The sequence below is a fragment of the Pteropus medius genome, unplaced genomic scaffold (genome assembly GCF_902729225.1).
Source record: "Pteropus medius unplaced genomic scaffold, Ma_sr-lr_union100, whole genome shotgun sequence".
Taxonomy (NCBI): Eukaryota; Metazoa; Chordata; class Mammalia; order Chiroptera; family Pteropodidae; genus Pteropus; species Pteropus medius.
Window position 1 is genome coordinate 727,146 of NW_024343733.1, and position 23,811 is coordinate 750,956.

The following is a 23,811-nucleotide window of genomic DNA, read 5'->3' on the forward strand; positions in this document are numbered from 1 at the left end:
CCCACCAAGCTGAAGAGTCTGATCCGACTGGTGAAGCACTGGTACCAGCAGGTCTGGCAGCGGGACGGGCCACTCCGCTGGCAGCCCGGGGTTCTGCCTCTGGAGGGCGCTTCTGGGAGCAGGCGGGGCCAGCCCAGGCCGGGACCCTGGGTCGGGGGAGCAGAAAGGGGGATTTGTCCTAGCTGAGGGACTTTATTTTCTTATCGGTAAGGTTGGGCTGACATCATTATGTCACAGGACTAGATGGGATAATGCCAGGCGAGGCATCTGGCACTGTAGGGGCTCGGTAAAAGTTTGGAGGTGGGTTCGTGGGCTCCAGAAGCGCCCCCTTCCCACAGCTCTTCATTGCCAGTGGGGACCCATGCATTATCTTCTTCTTCATTCCCCAGTGCAACAAGATGCCCAAGGGGAAAGGCTCCCTGCCGCCCCAGCACGGGCTGGAACTCCTGACCGTGTACGCCTGGGAGCAGGGCGGGCAGGGCACCCAGTTCAACATGGCCGAGGGCTTCCGCACTGTCCTGGAGCTGGTCACCCAGTACCACCAGCTCTGCATCTACTGGACTGTCAACTACAACTACGAGAACAAGACCGTCGCAGACTTCCTGAAGCTGCAGCTTCAGAAGCCCAGGTTCAGGCCCGCCCCCAAAGCCCCAGAGTCTCAAGTCCAGGGTGGCTCGCTCTCCCCCCAGCTCCTGAGGGCACAGGGCAGAGAGAGGAAAATCCTCTTTCTAGAACTTTCTAGAATTTTCTAGAAAATTCTCCTCTCTAGAAATGATATCCTTAACCCCTGAGGGACAGGCAGCCCATTTCCTGGTCACCTGGGAAGAGGGTTACCAGATGAAATGCCGGACTCTAAGTTAAATTTGAATTTCAGATAAATGATGATTAACTTTTTTGTATAAGTATGTCCCACGCAGTAGTCGGGATATACTTATTTTTTTAAAAAAACAACCTTATTCATTGTTTATCCTAAACTCAGATTTAACTGGGCATCCTTCATATGCTTTTGTTAAATCTGGCAACCCTATCTGCGAACCCGCCCGGTAGCATGTCTCACTCCTTGGGCTTCGGCCCACCTCTGAAATGCCTCAGAGATAACGGAGATCCTTTCACAAATTCGTGATCCATCTCCGGTCCATGGGTAGTGGCTCCTTAAAGCGATAGGTTGACAAGGACTCTGAGGCTGTGAAGTGGCTCCGCTGAAGACAGTGGCTTCATCGGTGAGGGCCCTCTACCAGGAAGGCAGGAAGGGAGAGTGCTTGAACCACTGCTACAATCGACTAGCGATGCCTGCCATGCATGAGGAAAGGGCCAGCGTGATTGATTAGTAATGTCTGCCAGGATGCGGCCTGCAGAAGGGGTCCAGGTGTAGTTTATTTTCTCTCCTGCCCTCCAGTGTGTGCCTAGAGCACGGAAGAGCCTCTGGGCCCTGTCCCTGCCCCATGCGGAGTTTGGGGTGCGGGGAGGAGAATAGTCCAGCTGATCCCACAGGTGGACACCCACATGTTGCCAAGAATAAGACTGACCCCGGATGGGAATTGCAGGCCCATCATCCTGGATCCGGCTGACCCGACGGGCAACCTGGGCCACAATGCCCGCTGGGACCTGCTGGCCCAGGAAGCAGCGGCCTACACGTCCGCCCTGTGCTGCATAAGCCGGGAGGCAGCCCCGTCCAGCCATGGCCCGTGAAGGTGAGAGCCCTGTGGGGCAGAGGGAGCTCCCTTTGTTGGCGGGCGATGTGGTCAGGGGAGGGGCGTGACTCTTCCCAAAGGGGCAGGGCCCAGTCGGGGCCCGGATGTGCCCCCGTGCCTCCCGGTCCTGTCTGTCCCTGTGGTCTTGGCTTCTCCAGAAAGGTGAGGGGTAACATCTCTCCCCAGGCTGCTGTGTGAAGCCCGGAAAATCAGCGGTCACCAGATGGACGGATGGACACCAGCCTTCAGCATGGGGAGACTCAGGGGCACCTGCCAGATGTGTGTGTGTGAGAGAGAGAGAGAGAGAATTAAGAGATTGAGATTCAGTGAATCCACTCTCCTCGGTCCAGCCTCCCAACTGACTATTCCTGCCTCCCGGCTCTGCCCTCTCCTCCAGGCAGCCCCCTCTGCTTACTCAGCCTCGCCGAGCTTCGTTGAATCCCCCCGTATCAGACTACCCATTCCACACACTCCCCTGCCTCCTGCTGCCTACACACTGGAGTCCAGATGCCATGGGTTGGCACCAGCCTGGGGTTCCAGCTTTTCTATCACCCTTATGACTCTCTGTTCTCAACTGCATCTCACACTGCACCTGCTCCCGCCGAGAATGTCCTCCTTCCCCCCGATTTCTGTCTGCCCGTCTACACAAGCTCACATCCTTCTTCCTGAAAACCATCCATGACCTCCCAATGGCTTCTCCTCCTTCCCCAATCCAAGAACTTTTCATCTTGGCAAAATTTTCATCTTTTTTCAGCCACACTCAGTTGGTTATGGCTGCCCAGAGCTCTAGGTTTTGAAGGATTCTGAAGAATGGATAGCTGGGAAGAGTGACCTAATCAGTGAGTGATGTCTGTCATAGATGCAGCATGGGAAAGGAGGCATAAGTGCCGTGATCGATTAGCAATGTCTGGCCCGGATGCAGGAAGAAGGTGCTCACAGAACTACAGTATATGTCTGGACTATAAAGAAGCCCTCTGAGCTCAGCCGCCAGCAGGAGAGCATGCCCAGATCGGTTAGCTTTGTCTGCCATAGATGCAGACCGAGGGAGTGGGGACATGCAGGCCATGTGGTCCCTCTCCTTGAACACTTCATTGGATACCTTTTCATCGGAGGCCTCCTTTCGTTTGCCCTTCCTGTTTCACTCATCTTCCCAGTGTGCGCGTCTTGATGCCAGGCCCTCTTTGCCTTCTCAGATTTTTACTGAGCTCCTGTCTTTTCTCCGACTGGCTTACCTGCCGGACTGCCCCCAGTGGGGTCCTCCATCCTGAAAGCCTGAACATGAGCCATTGCCCACACAACCGTGCTCAGCCTGTTTCTCTCCGCCCTCTGGAGCGAATCCACCAGGTCCATGCAGAAGGGACTCCTGACTCCATTCCGGCAACACCGTCCCTCCTAGTCACAGCTCAGCACAGAAAACAAAGTGCTCCAGGAATCGGAAGCAGAAAGGGATCCCATCTAAACCCCCAAATGGGGTGGAGGAAGTTGAGTTCACCCCTGGACTATTGGTTTCGAGATTAGACCACCATAGCTAAATCAGAAGTCGGGCTGATGCCACTGCAGCCGTCCCCTGCCTCACATCCCCGAAGTTGGGGTCCAGACCCGGGGATGTGGACTCCAGCAGCCACAAACATGTCTCAGGAATTGACAGCCACCAGCACCGCACAAGGGTGGCTTCTGCCTCCCTCCGTTAGCACAATCTAAATTCGAGCCAGCACTGGGGAACAGCATTTGATCGGTGCTTCTGACAGCCCCGTGAGACACCTTGAGGAGGCTGCTCCTATACACACACTCCCCTGCCCCCCACATACACGCACCCCACGCTCAAAGGCATTGGATGGACAGACAGCTGCGTGGGTTCTAATGCTTTTGCCGTTTCCTCTTTCCCCTCCCACCAGCTCAACCTTGTCCCTCCCAGCAGCTCCCCTCCCACCTCCCAGGGAACTGAAGATGGTTCTGGCCAGAGAACTGAGACCTCCATAATCTGTGGGAAGAGCAGCCTGTGTCTCTTCGCCCAGCAGCTGGGACCAGTCCCAGCCCTCCAGTCTCCCCTCTCTGCCAAGCACCCGGAATGGGAGAGCCCTCAGCGGGCAGGCCCAGGATCCCACGGGGGCGGGGAGCTGCTCTGCCCCTGCCCATCCCCACCCCATCTTGTCCTCCCCCCTCTCATCTATCCCCCACTGGAGACAAAGGTCTGTTTTTTTGCCTCGTGTATACCCTCAGACTTGGGCCCCCTGTTCCGTCTTCCCCATTAACTCGAGTGACCTGTGTGAGGGACAGATGCTTCACAATGGTGGGTCAAGGACTTTTACTTTTTATTACATAAAAACATTTTTAAAAATAAAATTATAAACTGAAAAGATATATATACTAAAATAAATTACAGTCAGAACGCGCGGGAGTCCGAGAAGCGAGCGTTTCAGCTCCCAGTCCCGTGGCACGTGGAGGTATGGATGCCCAGGGCCGAGGGACAGAGATGCCGTGACCTCCGCTGGGTGGGTGAGGACGTGGTCCATGCCAGAGGGGAGGACCAGGAGACAGCAGCCCTGTTCTCAGGGGATATGTATGGAAGTTTTTCAGAGGAAAAAGGTCTGGGCGATTACGATGCATCAATGCAGGTTCATCGACTGTAACAAATGTCCCACTTGGGCGGGGGACGTTGACAGTGGGGGAGGCTTGCGGTGTGGGAGCAGGGGACATATAGGAAATCTCTGGGCCTGCTGCCCAATTTAGCTGTGAACCTGAAACTGCTCTAAAAAAAAGTATTTTTTTGTAAAAGTAAAGGGGCATAGTATCAGTAAATGCACTCAAATGGCTCAATAATCATAATACTGATAACATGTATATATGACATGAGGGCCATATCAATGTTTCAAATTCTTTCAAAATCAAACATTTTAAAAACAATAATAAATAAAGCACAGACTTTAGAATCAGGTAGTGTGGAATTAGAACCTAGCCAGACAACTTACTGGCTGTGTGACTTTGGGTAAATGTTTCCACCTCTCTGAGCCTACAGGTTTCACCTAAGAAAGGAGCCTGTGACCCCTGCCCAGCTGACCCCTTGATGCTACAGTACAAGTCAGTTAAGGGGAGAGAAGGACCATTCCTGGGCACATGTATTAGGGTTCTCCAGAGAAACAGAACCGACAGGATGTATAACTCTAGATGCTGGGTGAGAATTATTTTAAGAAATTGGCTCATGCTATTGTGGAGGTGGGCAAGTCCAAATTCTGCAGCATAGGCTGGTAGGAGGACCCAGGGAAAAGCTGATGTCACATCTCCAGCCTGAAGGCTATCTGCTGGAGAAATTCCCTCTTCCTCAGGGGAGGTCAGTCTTTTTTCCAATGAAGGCCCTCGACTGATTAGATGAGGCCCACCCACATTACAAAGAGTAATCTGCTTTATTCATAATCCACTGATCTCAATGTTAAGCTCTTAAAAAAAAAAAAATACCTTCACAGAAAGATCTAGAATAACGTTTGATCAAATATCTAGATACCATGACCCAGCCAAGTTGACGTGCAAAATTAAGCATCACAGCAGAGAAACGTTCTGTTCTCACGCTTTGGAGACGTTTGTCCCTGCGTCACAGGGTCAGCCAGTGAGAGCCCTCTGGGGGTTTTGTTTTCATAGCTCTGGACGCGGGAGTCGCATGTCTGTCTCCACTCTGACCTGGGTACTTCCGAGACTGTTTTCTGTCCTTGGTGAGTGGGATGAGTGCCCGATGAGGCCCTGCAGGTGTCCACATGCTGAGGAACTGGGCACAGAGAAGCTGCCGCTCTCTGACGCTCTGGGACCTGGCAAAATGAAACCCGCGTCCAGTTTGGCCCTTGCTTTGCCGCGTGTCCCTCAGCAAGCCCATCACCTCTCTGAGGCTCTTTCTCCTTGCCACTCTCAAGGAGCCTGAGTTCTCAGGCCACCGCAAACAGGAAGATGGGGAAAGAGCGTCCCCATCCGCCCGGCCCCCTGTAAAATTTTATTTGCTTACGACACATTTAGATAGCATTTGCCGTATGCCCGACCCGGTTCTAAGCATTTTGCACGTATTGTCTCATCCTCGCAGTAACCTGATGGGAGAGGTACCACCGTTACCCCCGTTTTATAGATGGGGACGTCAAGGCACAAAGAGGGAGGGCAGTGTGCTCAAGGACACAGGTCCAGCCTGTACCGAGCCCACAGACGGGCTTCAGAAGCTGTTTCCTCACCAGGACTCAACGGTTGCAGCTGAAAGGCAGGTGACCGCAGCCAAGGGACGGACAGAACCCTGGACTCAGGAAGTCGGCTGGCGATGCTCCTCCCTAAGTTTCAGTTTCTAGTTTCAATTTCCAAGCGGTCTTGGCCGTCAGCCCAGGAGCTGCTCTTCCTCCTCGGCTTCCAGCTCTGCCATTAGCTGTCACCTCAGGACAGCAGGAGCAATGGGAACCTACCGATTGTACCAGATACTTGCCCAGGAGTTGGGTACATTTATCCAGAGATCCCTGAGGCCCTCTGAAGACTGTCAGAAACGGATCGACGAGGCCGTGGAGACCATCTGTGCTGCCCTGCAGGAAGCCAAAGAGCATCCCTTGGTGACGAGTGTGGCCAAAGTGAGTAGAGGGCTGGGATCAGGGATTCTGGGAGCCAGGAGAGTCCCCGGCCACCAGATGGCAGAGTGACGCGGCGCTGATCACCTACTGTGTGCTGAGCCCTGGATGCACAAGACATCATCTTATCCTGCCCACCCTCGAGTGACAGGGTGCGTTATGGTGTAGGATTTGGGAGCACGGGCTCAGGAACCGGCTCTGCCCCGACTGCTGTGTGACCGGGACAGGTTACTTAACCTCTCTGTAAAATGGGAGAGGAACAATACCCATCTCCAAGTGTGACGAGGCTTAAGCATAGAATGCTTTTCGTACGGGGCCTGGTACATAGTTAGTACCCAGTAACGGAGCTGCGATTACTCACCGTCATGGCTTCTAGCCTCCCCACCTATGGAGCCGTAACCTGAGGCTAAAGGACTTCAGTAAAACCACCCCAAAGGTCGCTCTGTTGTTTTCCAATCTCAAGAGGGGGTCAGGGGCTCTCAACGGTTAGAAATGGTTGGTGCTATGGGCACAAACCCCGGGCCCAGGCTTTTGGGGAGGAAGGGCACTGGGAAGGTGCCAGGACCCTACTAGGGTGAGATGGGGTTAGTGACCTCCCAGCCCCACCTCCGTGCTCTCCAGCACTGGCACCCCACGTCTCTGCAGCCACAGTGCCTTCCGGCCTCTGCCCTGACACACAGCCGCGAGCCCCAGCAGTAAAGGCACCCAGACGCTTGGTGTCTCCTGCCCCGCCCAGACGAGGAAACTGAGGCACGGGGAAGCTATTTAACCGCTGGCATCAGAGCTGGGAGTTAAGCACACGCTCTTAACCGCCGTGCCTCCCCGCCTCTCATTATTGCTGACTTTTCTTTTCTCCTTAAAATAAAACGTACAGAAAGGAAACACACAACGTACGTGTGTGTCACCTGCACCCTGACTGAGACACAAAACGTTCTCAGCCCCCGAGAGCCCCTGGGACCCCCTATCCTGTCACCACCCTAACCCCAAGCAACCACGCTCCTGACTTCTAATGGCATAGATTAGTTTTGCCATTTTTTTTTTTAACTTTGCACAAATGTAAGGTGATCGTCCCTCCCAGTTTGCTTGGGACTGAGGGGTTTTCTGGGAAATGGGTCCCTCGGCGCTAAAAACGAGTGAACCCAATGGGGTGGTCACCCTGAGTGAACGAACTCCTGCACTGTGTGGCTTTAGTGTGTGTGTGCACATCACCATTTGAGAAGCTCTGCTCTGGATTCTGGGCCCAACTTGTTCGCGACATTTCTGTCGCTCTGTGCCGCATTGACATATTGGCCCACGCAGGTGTGATGGCCATTTAAAGTGCCTTCGGGTTGGGGCTACTGTGAAAAGTGCTGCTATGGTCATCTGGTCTTCAGGTGGACAGATGGACCCCTGCCACTCCATTTTAAGATTATGGTGACATTTTGAGCTTTTGCTCCTGTCGAGAAATACTCCTACCTGCTGGGGTGCCCCGTGACCCCCCAAAGAGTCCAGAACCTCACATCCACTTCTCTGTTACTGACAGGGTGGCTCTTATGGACGGAAAACGGTCTTAAGGGGCAACTCCGACGGTGCCCTTGTCATCTTCATCAGTGACTTTGTACAATTCAAGGATCAGAAGCAAAGCCAACATGAAATCCTCAGCAGAATCTGGGACCGGCTGAAAGCCCATCAGATCGAAAGGAGGCTGGCAGTCACGGTGGAGACCCAGAGGCCCAGTGGCCGGCTCACCATCCAGCTGTCCACAGAATGGCAGAGCATCATTTTTGAGGTGCTGCCCGCCTTCAACGTTCTGGGTGAGCCCTCCTGGGTGTCTAGGGGGTGAGGTGGAGGGGTGTGGGTCTGCAGGGGTGTGGTGAGAGAGCAAAGTCAAAGCAGGGGGCAGCAGACAGCCAAGCAGGGTCTCTAGGCTGGGGAGGGAATAGACAGCATTGGTGCTTTCCAAAGTGGGGGGACCACAGGCCTTCGAGAGAGAAGGTCCCTCCTACCTCGGGCTTACTTTCTTCTCTAGAATTTCTCCCCTATGTCCTAATGGACTTTGGAAGAAATGTCCCAGACTCTAGAATCTACAGCAGAGCTTCCCAAATGGTGACATGCACACACACCGCCTGGGAATTGTGTTAAAAAGTAGGTTTTGATTCAGGAGATTGAGGGCAGGGCCCAGGATTCTGTGGTTCAGACCAGCTCCATGATGCTTCTGCTGGTTCGTGGACCACACTTGAGCATTTAGACCAGAATAAATATTGGTTAGAGAAAAACGATGGGACAAAAACCTGGGAAAAGTTCAGCTGGACAAGCATTTGGAGTCTGCCTTCTGACCAGATGACCCTCCCATGGAAGGCAAGGACCTTCCCTGGGCGACTAATAAGTGACTGGATGGTTGAATGGATGGATGGATGGATGGCTGGATGGATGGATGGGTGTGGTGGACAGGTAGATAGGTGGGCGATGAATGGATGGAAGGAGGGATGGATGGATAAGATGCAGCATAGTTACAGCTTAGGATCGAGTGCAGGTACATATATAATCACAAACTTAAATGCCAGAGGTCAAATTCAACCCTTTATTCAGCAAATGGGGAAACGGATGGAAAGGAATGTTCCCAGGGCCACACAGCCAGTTACTGACAGAACTAGAATAAAAGCCCAGGTCTTCTAAGCCCCAGGCCAAGGTGCCTTTAAGGGGGACACACACACACACACACACACACGCACGCACACACGCACACACACAGCTTGATGACTCACATTCATGGACAGGTGACCAATTTCAGATAAAAATGCACCAACCCAGAAAGGAAGCAGCCCTGAGTTAATACCCTTGTCCCACTACTTATCCACTTTGCCAGCTGTAAGGTCAGGCTGTAAACAGCTGGCTTGCAAATGCCTTAGGACGATAAGGGTTGAGAGTACGTGCCTGCCTCAGAAAAAAAGTCAAGCCGAAGAGACAAAGCATGACTCAGAACTCAAGAAATGCCGTTTTCTCCTCTCGTTCAGAGCAGGGTGGTTGGAGACAGGGCCAGAGCGCCCTCTGCTGGGTTCATCCCATCAAGCAAGGATAGTGTGAGAACGAGAAATAAGCTCTTCCTCCCATGCAGTATCCAGAAGCTGCCACCAGATGGTAGTAGAGCTGTATATTCCAAACTAAGATCTTTTTTTTCTAAAAGGAAACAGTAGCCACTTTCGGAGAAAAGTAACCCACTGGGGAAGTCTTAAATTACCTTTTTTACTAAATATTAACCTAACTAATCTGGCCTACTCTCCACACCAGCTCCAGACCGACTTCCTTCAACTCTACATCTCTCCCCTGCCGTGTGCCATCACGACTCTCTCCCCAGGGTCTTTGACCCAAAATGGGATTCTTCCATTTATTTGACATCCTGATATTTCAGATTCCTCTGTAAGTCATTTGTGAGGCTTTTATATTTCACTGTACGCGTGTGAATTGTACGGGGCTACAATATGCATGGGATGGAACAAGCACTCAATAAATGTTGCTGTATTATTCCCATTATTGAGCAGGACAGAATATTCTTTCTTTTGACCTCTCTGCACAAACCAAGAGCCCAGAACCCAGCCTGGCTAAGAGTAGGAAGTCAGTGAATACCCTTTGGGGTGGATGCAAAGAACAAGCTGGCTGCTGTCTCTTGGTGGTTGTTTATCTAAAGGTATTCATAAAGAGTGGAGCTCAGCTGACGAGGATGAGAACCCTTTGATTCAATTCTGCAACCTGTGCATTCGCTTTCTCACTCCAACGCCAGTGGTTCTCAGACTTCAGTGAGTACCAGAATCACCTGGGCACTCAGTAAAAACTAGACCGGCCCTAGCTGTCTCCACTCAGGGTCGGAGCTCCTGCAGGACGAATCGGGAGCTTGGAGGCCAAGGCTCATTGACACAGGGGGGGCTCCTGAGCCTGCTTTCTAGGTGAGCTGTGGAGAGTGCACCTGCCCACTGGCCTCCGTTCCCAGCCTCCAGGGCCCTGCCTGCCTTCACCTCACCTGCCTCCTCCAAGTACCTGTCCCCTCGACTCTCTGAACTAGAATACGCACTGGATGGGCTCCATGGCACCATATATTATATGCCATAGGTTAACTTTATCTTCCAGGTGTATGCCTACTGTGCCAACACAACTTTTTAAAGGGACCGTCTTTTCCCTGCTAATTTGGAACTCCCTCTTCTTCATTTATAATCGTGTTTCTCATTTCCTCTGTTTGCTTCTGCTGATCTTGTCTTTAGCCAGCACCATAGTGTTTGCGAGATGGTCATTCTAGACTGCATTTTATTATCCAGCAGGGCAAGCCACCCCCCACTTTCATGCATATACACCTGTCCTCTTACAGATGAAGTGATCTAGTACCAAACCACACCCAACCTTTATGGTCGGCTCACTGAGGCCAGATCACGTGATTACCAAAAGTCCTGTTTCTCTTCCACTCCAGGCTTAAGTGAGAAACCCAGCTCCAGGATTTATCGAGAACTCAAAAGATCCTTGGATATGACAAAAGCCAGCCCTGGCGAGTTCTCCGTCTGCTTCACAAAACTCCAGCAGAATTTCTTTAACAATCGTCCCAGAAAACTGAAGGATTTAATCCTCTTGGTAAAGTACTGGCATCAACAGGTAAATTTCAAATTGTATGTCTCCAGCCGTCGCCTATTTCCTTTTGCTCGAGATCATTTACATCCAGGAAAGTACAACAATCGTAAGTATATAACTCGATGCGTTTTTTTATATATTTTTAAGCAACACCCGGATTAAAATAGGGCACATTTCCTGCACCCCAGCAGGCTGCCTCAAGCCCACTCCCAATTAATACTCTCCCAAACAGCCCACTATCCTCAGCTGTCACCACGAATTTATTTAGCTTGTTTTCAAACTTAGTATAAATGGAATTAATGATACGGTACGTACTTTGTGTTTGCCATCATTTGCTCAGCATTATATCTGAGAGACTTGTCCACATGGCTGCATGTGGTTGTAGCTTTTCACTGTCTTGTAGTATTCCACTGTATTAATATATCACACTTAAATCTATTGTGCTGCTGATGGACATTTGGGTTGTTTGCAGGTTGGGGCTATTAGGAATTAGGTTACTATGAATATTCCCCTGCAGGTGTTTTTGTGAATTTAAACACTCCTTTTTCTTGGGTAAATATGGAGGCATAGAACTGCTGGGTTATAAGGTATGTGTATGTGAAAAGATATGTATGTGCGTATACACATGCACATGGCACATACATGTATGCATATACGTGTTCCTAATGATGAATATACACGTATTTAACTTTAGCAAATACTGCCAAATACAGACGGTCTCTGACTTACGATGATTCGACGTAAGATTTTTTGACTTTACAATGGTGTGGAAGTGATACGCATTCCATAGAAACCATACTTTGAATTTCAGTCTTTTTCTGGGCTGGCGATATGCAGTACGATGCCCTCTTGTGATGCTGGACAGTGGCAGCAAGCCACAGCTCCCAGTCAGCCACACCATCAGGAGGGCAAACAACTGATTCTCTACAGCAGGAGTCCCCAACCACCAGGGCCAACGACCAGTCCTTGGCACATTAGGAACCAGGCTGAACAGCAGGGGAGCAGCTGGTGAGTGAGTGAAGCTTCATCTGTATTTGCAGCCGCTCCCCAGCACTAGCATCACCGCCTCAGCTCCACCTCAGATCAGCAGGCATTAGAGTCTCATAGGAGCACTGGTCTCTGGTGCCACAAAGGTTGGGGACCATTGCTCTACAGTGCATTGTGTTGCCAGCCCGTCTTGGATACTATGTTTTGCGTTTTCGCATCCCAACGTGTCTACAAAACACCCATCCGTCCCTTATCTCTGGGGGGAAGAAGAGGAAGGCAATGACTCTTGAGATGAAACTCAAGGTAAATACCCAATTATGGGCTAATGCGTGTGTTTTGAGCATGTTTAAGGTAGGCGAGGCTAAGCTATGATGTTCGGTAGGTTAGGTGTGTTCAGTGCATTTTTGACTTACGATAGCTTCAACTTATGATGGTAATCTGTGGTAAGATGAGCAGCACCTGTAATTTTCCCAAATGCTTGTACCAAATTACACTCCCATCAGCAACGTCTGACACTTTCGAGAGATCCACATCCTTGTCAACACTTGATATTGTCAGTCCATCGAATTTTAGGCATGGTGTCATTTTAGTCACTAGTGGGGGACAGGGACTTCCTATGGATATCTGGTTTCTTGATTTCATACCCCTGTCATTGGAGGAACCGGGTCCCCAAATTAGCCACTGCCCCTTTCTTCTTCCACAGTGCCAGAAAAAGTTGAAGGACCCCTCCCTGCCTCCCTCGTATGCGCTGGAGCTGCTTACAGTCTACGCCTGGGAGCAGGGCTGCGGGGCAGAAGCCTTCGACATAGTGGAAGGCATCAAAACGGTCCTGGAGCTAATCACGCAGTGGAAGCATCTGTGTGTCTATTGGACAGTCAACTACAACTTTGAGGATGAGACGATCCGGAACATCATACTGGGCCAGATCCGATCCCCGAGGTACCAAGCTTCCCACGGCCCTCTCTCTTTACTGCTTCACCTGCACGCCAGACTGTACCCCCTTAGACGCGGGCTCAGCTCTGTCCGAGGATGGACCAGGAGACGGCCGGCAGCAGTGAGAAGGGAGGGGAAAGAGGTCTGTCTGAGGGAGAGAGACCTGACCAATGCTTCCCACGTTCCGAAGCGTCGTCACATTTTGTCCCCCAGACGAACACTCGAGAAGCGCTTTCCCTTAAAGTGGGAAGGGCCTAAGAGAGAAGAAAGGTCGGCAAGAAGAGATCATTTTATTATATCATTAATAGAACATCTGTCAGGCAGGGGACATAGGACCAGAGAGGCTTAGACAAAATGCCTCAGCAATTGAGAGGAACCATGGAAGTTAAAATCCGGGTTCACAGATGTCTGGTCTCGGCCTCTCTCCCCAAAACTGATTTCTCCTCCTACAAGCAGCCCAAATCATTTTTCTTTTCAATCTAATGGAATCCACAGGCCAGTAATCTTGGATCCAACTGACCCGACCAATAACATAAGCAAAGATAAGGCATGCTGGGAACGGCTAAATGGAGAAGCTCAAGTCTGGTTGAATTATCTCAGCTCGAACGAGTCCCCTGGACCATCTTGGAATGTTCTGGTGAGAGGGCTTTCCAAATACAGCTCATGTCATGCTGTGGGGTTGGGGGCGGGGAGCCCTCCCGACACCCAGACCGCGGTCTGATCTAAGATCACCACGTGTCAGTTTCCTAGGGCTGTTGTTACCAAGACCTGTGCATCGGGTGGCTTAAAGCCACAGAAACTCATTCTGGGGGCTCAAAGCCCAAGGTCCGGGTGTCGGCAGGGCTGTGCCCCCACTGAAGGGGCGGGGGATTCTGCCATGCCTCTTCCAGACCCTGGTGGTTGCCGGCGATCCTTGGCTTGTGACAGCATCACTCCGATCTCTGCCTCAGTTGTCACATGGCCTCTTCTTTGGTGTCTTCCCGATGTCCTCTCCGGACATGTCTGTTGGGGCCCACCCCAAAGACCTCGTCTTAACTCGATGACCCCTTGCAAAGACCCTATTTGCAAATCAAGTCACATTCGCAGGTACTGGAGGTTGGGACTTCAACATATCTTTTAGGGGGACACAATTCAATCCGTAGCACACCATGAAGGGCCTCCCCTCCCATTAAAATGACAGTAATGTACAAAATTGAACAAAGACCAGGGGTGGTGGTGGGATGCGGGGGAGACACCTGCAGGTGAAAGAATTCAGTTAATTCTGCAAGAGAGAAAGCAGGTGGGAAGGTGGTAACAGAGAAATGGAGCAGAGTCCAAGGGAAGCCGGGGGCAGTCACCCCCACATGTAGACATGTGGGGCGAGGAGTCACTGTCCTGCCTCCCACAAGTGAGAAGCAAACTGCGTCTGCAGGCTGGCATCCACGGGGAAGGCTCACCAGGAGCAGGACGGTCTCAGGTGGGGTGTCATGACCTGTGGTACGAGGAGTAGAACCTCCACCCCCTGTCCGAACGCTTTTACCGAAGAGGAGAGAACTGTACTTCTGTGCAGGTGTCAGAACCTATTTAGAAATCGGAATACGGTTTCTTTCCGTGAGCGACCTCAAGTGCAAGGGAGTGACAAGGTCCCGCCTCCCATGGTCTTGTGTGGTTAGAACATTGTCCCTTCGGACTGAACACGCAGTGCCTGTGATCCCAGGACAGCCTCTCCTGGTGCAGGGGACTGAATAGTGTCTGCCAGCATGCTCAGAAAATGGCCTTCTTTAGAAATAGGGTCTCTGCAGGTGTCACTAGTTAAGGTGAGGTCACCTTGGATTCACATGGGCCCTGAATGCGATGACCTTATAAGAAGACACACAGAGACAGGTACAGAGGGGAGAAGGCCACGTGACTATAGGGGCAGGGATCAGAGTGATGCGTCTACAAGCCAAGGGCCACCAAGGATTGCTGGAGCCACCAGAAGCTGGAAGGGGCGAGGAGCCTTCAAAGGCAGCGTGTTTAACAGTTGCTGATAGAACCTGGAGAAGGAACGAGCATGATCATCGGAAGTGTGTAATGGCAACAAGCAACAGGGAGATAAGGGAGGAGTAAAGGAGCAGAGGAAGCCGAAAGGTCCTGGACATCTGTAGACGATGCAGCCATCGGTTTGGAGAAGGGTCCAGGTCTTTCCTGAGGGGTAACTGGTGTGGCGGGGGGGGCAACTAGGAGAATTTTGCTCCTGGGGGATCTTGGGTACCACCCTAAATTCTCAGGTCTGTTCCTGGGATGTGTCATTGCAAGAAGAAAAAATGACAAAGGCACCAGCATGAAGGATGGAGGACAGGAGGGAGAGGCAGGGGCAGAGGGCCCCGAATGGGCAGGGAAGAAAGGCCGGGACGGGCGGGCTGGCGCCGGGGCCACTCACAGTGGGGCTCTTCCCTCCCCCAGCCAGCACCGCTCTCCGAGACCCCAGGCCATCTTCTGGATAAATTCATCAAGGACTTTCTCCAGCCCAATAAAACTTTCTTGGATCAGCTCCATAAAGCTGTCGACACCATCTGTACATTTCTTAAAGAAAATTGCTTTAGACATTCGACTGTAAAGGTTCAGAAGACTGTCCAGGTGAGCGCTGGCCTTTCTCTTAAGGGGTATTCCTGGCAGGGGGCTAAGCGGTTTCTGGAGCGCAGCCATGCTCATCCCCTCCAGAGGCTGGAGGGCAAAGGATGAGGGAGGGAAGCTGGGGAGGTCGGCAGATAGGACACCGGTTTTCAGCGGGGGCGCCGAGGCACTGGGTCTGTCTGCCGTTAACAACACACGGTGGGTTCTGTCAGCTTCCGAGAGCTGCCGTTCGGCTTGTAGCTGCATCACTCAGATCTCTGCCTCCCTCTTCCCAACACCTTCTCCTCTGTGCACATCTTCTCCCTTTCTCTTCTCTTCTCAGGACACTTGTCATTGGATTTAGGGCCCACAGAGCCCTAATGTAATTATATCTACAAAGACCCTGTCTCCAAATAAGACCACATTGTATGACCCCGCCAGACATATCGTTTGGAGGCGGGGCTTCCATTCAAACCACTGCAGAGTCTAAGCTTGGTGTGTACTGAACCCAAAAGCGACCTCTTTCCCGTTTCAATGACTGGAGCCTGATTCCTCCCATTAACTGGGCTAGAGATTTCAATGGATGGGGCCGGGCCATTCTTGCCCATGGCCCAAAGGCCACGGGTTGACGCTCTCTCCTCTGTCTGCATGAATGAATTGGGTTGGAACAGAGATTAACTGAGGATCTGTATCCAGGAACTAGAACGCCCTTGCCCTTGCCCCTAACACAGAGCCAGGCATTTACTAGCCATGGGTAAAAGCAATGTTTTCTCTATACAGATTGAATGAGCTAGCCAGGGACAACCAGGGCAATGAGTGTGAGGGTCGGTGCCCAGAGCAAAGCCCACCACCTACAGATAGAGCCCCAGCCTGCCCGCCACCTGGCAGCTCATGTGGGGGCTGCCAGGCCAGGGCCAGGCAGCGAAGAACGGCTTTTACATTTTTGTGGGAGCTGTTGAAGAGGAGAAGGAGGGGGAAGAGGAGAGGGAGAGAATGGGGCAGAGGCAGGAGGAAGGAGGAGGAGGGAAGTAAAGAAGCCTACGTGGCAGAGACACACGCAGCCTGCAAAGCCTACATTATTCACTACCGGACCCTTTACAAAAAGTCAGCCAACCCCTGAACCTCAGCTACGAAAGGAACCAGGCGAATCAGCGAACAGACGAGAACTTGTAACGTAATGATTGCACTCAGCTGCGTTTCTTTCCGGCCACAGGAATTCAAAGTGAAATATGCTTTAGGAGACATCTTTAGGAAGTTGACTTGTAAAGTAGGTAATCTAGAACCCAGCCTTCGGTCGTTGGTGTGTAAAGAAGCACCTCGAAGGGTGTGCGAACGACCGCCTTTGAACCCGTGTCATTCTATTCATGTGGGAAAAATGGAACACTCTGCTTCGGCCTCAGCCCTCGCCAAACCCTAACTTGGCACCTACCTGTGGCCACCTTGTTAATCGGCCCAACCGGTGCCAGCCCAGGGCGGCGAGGGGCTCACGGTCTAGAAGATTCTGTATCTCAACATGCCTTTCTCGCCAGGGAGGGTCGGCTGGCAAAGGCACAGCCCTGAAGACTGGCTCCGACGCCGACCTCGTCGTGTTCCCCAGCTCCATTAAAAGCTTCACCTCCCAGATCACCGAGAGGACCAGTATCATCAATGAGATTCGAGCACAGCTAGAAGCCTGTCAGCGGGAGAAGAAGTTTGAAGTGAAGTTTGAGATGTCCAAATGGAAGGCCCCCAGAGTGCTGAGTTTCTCTCTAAAATCCAAAGAACTCAACGAAAGCGTTGACTTTGACGTGTAGCCTGCATTCAACGTGCTGGGTGAGACGCCCCGTCCCTTAGCGTCTGGAGGAGGAAGGCGGATTCGTGGATAATGGTGGGAGGGAGGGGGAGGGAGGAAAAGCCACATGGCTTAGTAATGGGTCATGTGTCCGCTGCCCCTAACCAGTGGCATTAATAACGGCAGCAGCACAGAAGTCCCCCCACCACCACCACCAATCCCTTTTCCACGGTTTAACTTTCTGCGGTTTCAGTTCCCTGAGGTCAACTGTGGTCCGAAAACATTCAACGGGAAATTTCAGAAACAATTCGTAAGTTTTAAAGTGCACGCTGTTCTGTACGGCGTGATGAGATCTCACGCCAACCGGACCCGTCTCACTCCCTTTGTCCAGCGTGTACACACTGTAGACGCTCCCTGCCCATTAGGCACTTAGCGGCTGCCTCGGTTATCGGATCACTGTTGGGGTAATTGCAGTGCTTGTGGTCAAGTCACCCTTGTTTTACTTAATAGCGGCCTCGAAGCACAAGAGTAGAGGTGCTGGCAATTCGGAGATGCCAAAAGGAAGCCAAAAAGGGCTTTCTTTAAGTGAAAAAAGTATGCATATATAAGAAAAAACTACATAGAGAGCTTGGTACCACCTGTGATTTCAGGCATCCACTGGGGGTCTTGGCGCGTGTCTCCCACAGGTAATGGGGGACATACGGTACCTCACACTTGTGTACACTTTCATTCCTCATTTAAATATCCCAAGATGGCCAGGACCCACATCTTATTCTCCCATGGTGTCATTCACAATATCCATCAAAGAATGGGGTACACAAGACTTCTGTACGCATTTATAGATAAAATGCCTCAAGTATTAGCGAAGGAATTTAAGAACAGACTGTGGGAGGATTCTGAGACGAAGACAGGAAATCTGGGTGTTCAACTTTAGTTTTAGGCAGAAATGTCCTTTAGAAATTCAATTCATGGGTGACAGATACATAATGGAGTACTAAAAGAAACAAAAGCTATTTCAGGCATTTTCCGAATTCAAATCAAGAAGACTCTGGCACCTGCCTTCTGGATGGTTCTTAGTGTCTGTCAGAGAGGAAATGACAGTAGAGATTATTTTTTTGTAAAAGCCAAGATATCAAATATTTTTAGCTTTGAGGACCATAATAAGGTGTCTGTCACAACTATTCAACTCTACCATTGTAGCCTGAAGGCAGCACTAGACAACCCATTAAGGAATGGGCATGGCAGTTTCAATAAAACTTTATTTACAAAAACCAGTAGTGGGTTGGATTTAGCCTGGGGGTTGTAGTTAGCAAACTCCCATTCATTGCTGTCCACAAGTGTTTCAGTGATCATGGAAATATTCTATACTTCTTCTCTAAATCTATTGAGAGCTTGAAATGTGGCTAGTGCAACTGAGAAACTAAAATTGTCAATTTGATTTCTCTTTTATTAATTGAAATGCAGACAGCCACATGGGGGGGCGGGGAGCAGCCGCCATATTGGACAGTGCGAAACTAGATAATATCTTAATAATACCACTTGTACTCCTATGGACTCTGTCATTTTAAAAAAACATCTCATTACTCTAGAGCCGCTCCCACTGTCTCAGACATAGTAATTCAAACACTCTGAGAGTTCAAAGTGATTTCCCAAAATTAAATTACATTTGTCAGAAGTGTTTTTGAAAACTGTTATTTTCCATGTATATTGAGGCATAACAGAAATTCTCTCCCCTATGCTAGGTCAACTGGAATCTGGCTCCAAACCCAGCCCCAGGGTCTACACTGAGCTTATCTCGCTGTATAAATCTCCGAATGCCCTGAAGGGAGAATTCTCAACCTGTTTTACGGAGCTGCAGAGGGATTTCGCCCTCTCCCGGCCCACCAAACTAAAGGATTTAATTCGCCTGGTGAAGTACTGGTACAAACAGGTAGGACAGCTCCCGTTCCAGCCGTCTGGTTATTGTTTTTATCCGTCGTCTGCAGCCACTGGGAAACCAGCACTTACCGAGTGCTCCGTGTGCCCACTCTCTCCCACGCTGGAGGCCTCACCACGGTTAGGGGATCGGCCCATCTTTAGTTTTGAGGATCTCTTTGCAGTTCCTGTCACAAACCCCGTTAGGCTGGGTCGGATGTAGGGCTCTTCCTTCCATTAAAGCTGCTACATGGGGTTTGGGTTGGGTTTGGTTTGGTTTTTGCCTTCGCTCTGATGCGCAAAGAATTCTGCAGGAAGGTGAGGTACTCTGCCTATGAGGGGCAGACGAAGTTGGAGTGTGCGTGCCGGCAAGTTGCCAGCTTGGCTTTCCTGCTGCTCGGTGCCCATAACTGACAGTCACAGATGCTATCTCCTGGAAGGCAGATTGAAGCTACGGGTGGTACCAAGGGTTGCATTTTCTATAGTGTGGGGTACGCTGCCTTCACGTCCATCAGCTGTCTTGCACACAGGGTGGTGTCCGAGTATTTTCACGATAACAAACACCTAGCACAATATCAGCCGTCGCCTGAGGTGTCTACTTTCTGTGTCTAGCTCCCTGAAGCCTGAGATGAAGACTGATTTCTATGGTCCTCATCCCAGAAAATTAGAGAAATCGTTCCCCGCCCAGCCCCAGGGTGCTCAGAGGGCTCAGGGCCACAGGGTGACCTCAAATAAGTCACATCACTTCCCCAAGCCTCGTGACTTCATCTAAAATGGCAAAACCGTAATGTTTGTTTTGTAGGGTGTTTGAGAGGATCGGGGATGATGCGGGTAAGATGTCTGGTCCCCTCATCAACACGGAGCGGGTTTTGGGTAAATGGCAGCTATATAGTAAAACTCTAGGAAGTCACATATGGTCAAGTAGCAACAACGAAAGCTGTGTGTGCTGCCTGCGGGCTGCTGAGTGAAGGCCCACAAACCTGCACTGCCCAGGCCTCCCCAGACCAGTCAACCCCACCCGCCCTGCGTTCTGGGACTCGGTGGCCCCAGGAATCCTTCAAGGCCGTCTCTGTGGCTCTCGCCGAGCTCGTCACGCCTCCCTGCCGTGACCAGTGTCATCTGACGCACCCTGTCTTTCTTCAGTGTGAAAGGAAACTGAAGACAAAGGGGTCTCTGCCCCCCAAGTATGCCCTGGAGCTGCTCACCATCTACGCCTGGGAGCAGGGGAGTGGGGTGGAGGATTTTGACACCGCCGAAGGTTTCCGGACGGTTCTGGAGTTGGTCACCCGATACCATCAGCTCTGTATCTTCTGGACGGTCAATTACGGCTTTGAGGATGAGGTCGTGAGGAACTTCCTGCTGACCCAGATCCAGAAACCCAGGTGCCCCGAACCCTGTCCCGCCTCTTTTTCTTGAACTGATTCCCTCCAACACTATTTTGGTGACCTGGATTCTCCTCCCTCGGGGCCGTGATTCATTATCCTCGTGTGAAAACCGAGGCGGGGAGGTGCTAGCTAACACGACCTCCCGCAGTCCCCAGGGATAAAAGCCCAGGGAGGCAGGAGAAAAAGTCACCCAGAAGGAATAGAGAAGGGAGGACCAAGGGCTCCAGGTCCCCAGCGCCCTTCATCTTTCCAGGTCAGAAGGGAAAGTGTGGATTCGTGAGCAGGTCCGAGAGGTGTTTGTTTGGCCGTGTGTGTCGCTGAGAAAAAACCCTGTCCTTCAGGGGCCGATTTCTCCTGCAGGCGTTTTATTCGATCGGATTTTAGCTGCCTTTTCAAACCTGCATCCCACAAAACCATCATCTTTCAGGAATAGGAAGGAACCTTAGTATATCTGCACAGAGCCACCAGCCAGGGACAAAAACGATGAAAGCGAGAAAAGAAAGGGGTATTGAGAACGTATAGGGGGGAAAGAACGAGAGATCGTGGCCCCCGGTCGCCTGCCGTGGGTGGGGTCTGCTTTATGGCAACGTTACAGTGGGTTCGGTGACATATCCTTTTTCAGTTGACCTGGCGTGGAGGAGAAGTTGGTGTGATGACTTCATGTGCGGAACACGCGACAGCTTCCCAAACGTTTTTGGCAAATTTAATTTAACCCTAGGCAATGGCTTGGAGCTATGTTCGCACACTTGAATTCCTGACATCTGAGACATGGGGACGTACGGTTTTATTGCTGAGGCCACTGGTTCTGAAAAGCACGCCTCTCATGCCTTCTAACCCCTTGTTTAGGCCTGTCATCTTGGACCCAGCCGAACCGACTGGCGACGTGGGTGGAGGGGACCGTTGGTGCTGGAATCTTCTGGCTAAAGAAGCTACAGAATGGTTGTTCTCTCTCTGCTTCAAGGACGGGGCTGGAAATCTCGTGCGATCGTGGAAAGTGCCAGTAAGAATAATCTAAAGGAAATGTCATCCGGAGATTGCCCTGTGACAGGCTTAAGGAGTTCAGCCACAGACAACAGAGAGCCCAATTCAGGAGCTCAGACAACTGCTTTCCTCCCCATTAGCATAAGTTCTACGGCTGGCAATCAAGAACTCCCGTGACAGCTCCACTGTGAGCAGAGTTCCTCCACTGTTAAATTTTAGGGCTGGGTCATTCCTTATGGTCCTGGGCTGTAAGAGGTCGAGCAACATCCCTGGTCTCTCCCCGTGGGATGTCGATAGCACCACCCCACTATGTGACAAACAAAGGTGTCCAGACATGGCCAAATGTCCCCTGGGGCATCCATTTCCCCAGCTCTTTCTGGCTCTGCCTCTTTAGTAGTGGATTCTAGTCCTCGTGGCACTGAAAATGGCTAATTCACCTCCAGGAGGTAGGTTCACGGCCAGGCAGGAAGAACAGAGAGGGGAAGATACCTTCCCAAGGCTATCTTATCAGAAGCCTCATCCAGCAAATTCTCTCGCATGTCATTGCCCAGAACTGTCACGCGTTACTTAAAAGCAGATCCAAAAAGGGGTGTGAAGCCGACTGTGGGTGAGGTTTGGGTCACCCCACCGAGTGTCTGCCACACCTGTCCAAAGCTCTTCTCCTACCAAGGTACCTGCCACCAGGTACACTTGCTTCTCCCTCCAGGTTCTTTCTCAAGAAAGGTTTTTTTCAAAGCAGGGCTTCTCGACCTCAGCACTAGTGACATTTGGGGCCAGATCATCTTCGTTTTGGGTGCTGTCCTGTGCATTGTAGGATGTCAGGCGGCATCCCAAGTCTCTACTCACTCAATGCCACCCAATCGTGACCATTAAAAATGTCCTATGGGGTGGGGCAAAATCACCTTTAGAAGAACACCCCCCACTCCGGGGTCAGCTTTAGTTATCAAGATTTGCACTATCAACAGGTACCCCCAAATTATCACTGGTGATAGTCACCCTCTCAGATAGACTTCCTTCTTTTTTTTTTTCTGACTGTTTTAACCAATGATTTTAACTGCTTAGGATATGTATTATTCTCACACATATATTTCTTTCTTTCTAGACAGTGCAGATACCAGGAAGTCGTGGAGCTAGGATGCATCCTACCGTCAATGAGATGTTCTCATTCAGAAGTCGGGGGCTCCTGGAATAAAAACAATGGAAGAAACTTCTAGAGGTCATCTGGCAATTGCTTTTGAAGAATCAGTTCACTGTGTGAAAGAGTAACCCAGACCCGTTCTTTCCTCGAAAGTCCCCACCGCTCCTCCCCTTGCTTCTCTGACCCCTCTTCAAATCAAGACTGCCGTGTCCTTCAGAAAGTCTTATAAAGTCTCGTAAAGTCTCGCCTTGCCGAACTCTCGCTCCACAAGTGACTTTCCTTCTTAAAAATATTTGCTCTCGTCCAGCTTTATGCACACCACACTGCCACCGACCGTTCTATATTTCTCTAATGAGCCCCTTCCCTCCCCTTCAAGTCTCAGATAAGGAATCGCTCCATATTCTGAAAGCGAAGCCCTCGACCTGCCCCTTGGTTCCCATCCCTCAATGGTCTTGCTTTCATAATCCTCCACCTCGCCCACCTCCCTCTGTACACAAAACCCTGCCCGCCTCTGCGGAATGGAAGGTCTTCTAAGCCAGTAGTAAGCCAACTTCTTCCTAGACCTTCAGACTCTCCAAAGGCTTGAATTTTAACTGTTGAGAGATATGTGTGTCCCGTTGTCTTCTTCAGAGCCTACCTTTATTCCCCCATCCATGAGCGCCTTCTTGCCCCATCTAAAGGCTCCGTCCTCTGGCTTTAGCTTCAAAGATGCTTGAAGGTGTAAATGTTATATACCCACTTAAAGTCTGATTCCTGTCACATATACCGATTATCATATAATAAAGAATATATCTGGTCTTTATTCCCAGTTCCCGGCACAGAGCTTCAAAAGCCCTTGGAATTTCCTGATGAGTGTCTTTTGTATTCATAATGAGCCCCTTCTAACCATCCCTGAGTCTATGCTAATGAAGCGTGCGCCCTTAGATTTCAAGGGAGGGCTTGGCCATTGCCAGAAAGGCCACGCATGTGATTAGAAAGTTGAAAGGTTCGGCCCCACCCCCAACTCCCAAGAGGAGAGGGGGCTGGAGATTGAGCTCAAGCACCAGGCCAAGGATTAATCAATCACGCCTCTGTAATGATACCCCAATTAAAACTCTGGACAACCAGGCCTGGGGAGCTTCCTGGTTGGCCAATATATCAATTTATTGTTATATTCCATCCATAGGGAGAGAAGCTCCTGTGCTCAAGACCCTTTCTGACCTTGTGTTTCTCTTCTTCTGGTTGTTCATCTATGTCCTTTATAATAAAATGATGATTGCGAGTA

General features: G+C 50.9%; 2 protein-coding genes across 2 annotated transcripts; both read left to right on the forward strand.

The window, feature by feature from the left end:
* LOC120606708 (2'-5'-oligoadenylate synthase 3-like) lies at positions 1-2,959 on the forward strand (the record flags this gene model as incomplete). The annotated part of the gene is given in 5 exon segments (XM_039868151.1): positions 1-51; positions 390-628; positions 1,545-1,647; positions 1,650-1,691; positions 2,885-2,959. Coding segments are annotated over 5 exon segments (510 nt in total), but the record flags the coding sequence as incomplete, so codon positions are not given.
* A 2,971-nt stretch (positions 2,960-5,930) lies between these two features.
* On the forward strand, positions 5,931-23,811 carry OAS2 (2'-5'-oligoadenylate synthetase 2). The gene is given in 12 exon segments (XM_039868188.1): positions 5,931-6,277; positions 7,797-8,067; positions 10,710-10,888; positions 12,555-12,790; positions 13,280-13,421; positions 15,209-15,382; positions 16,888-17,170; positions 18,872-19,059; positions 20,187-20,425; positions 21,275-21,428; positions 22,512-22,595; positions 22,597-23,811. Coding segments are annotated over 12 exon segments (2,148 nt in total). The 5' UTR covers positions 5,931-6,106; the 3' UTR covers positions 22,624-23,811.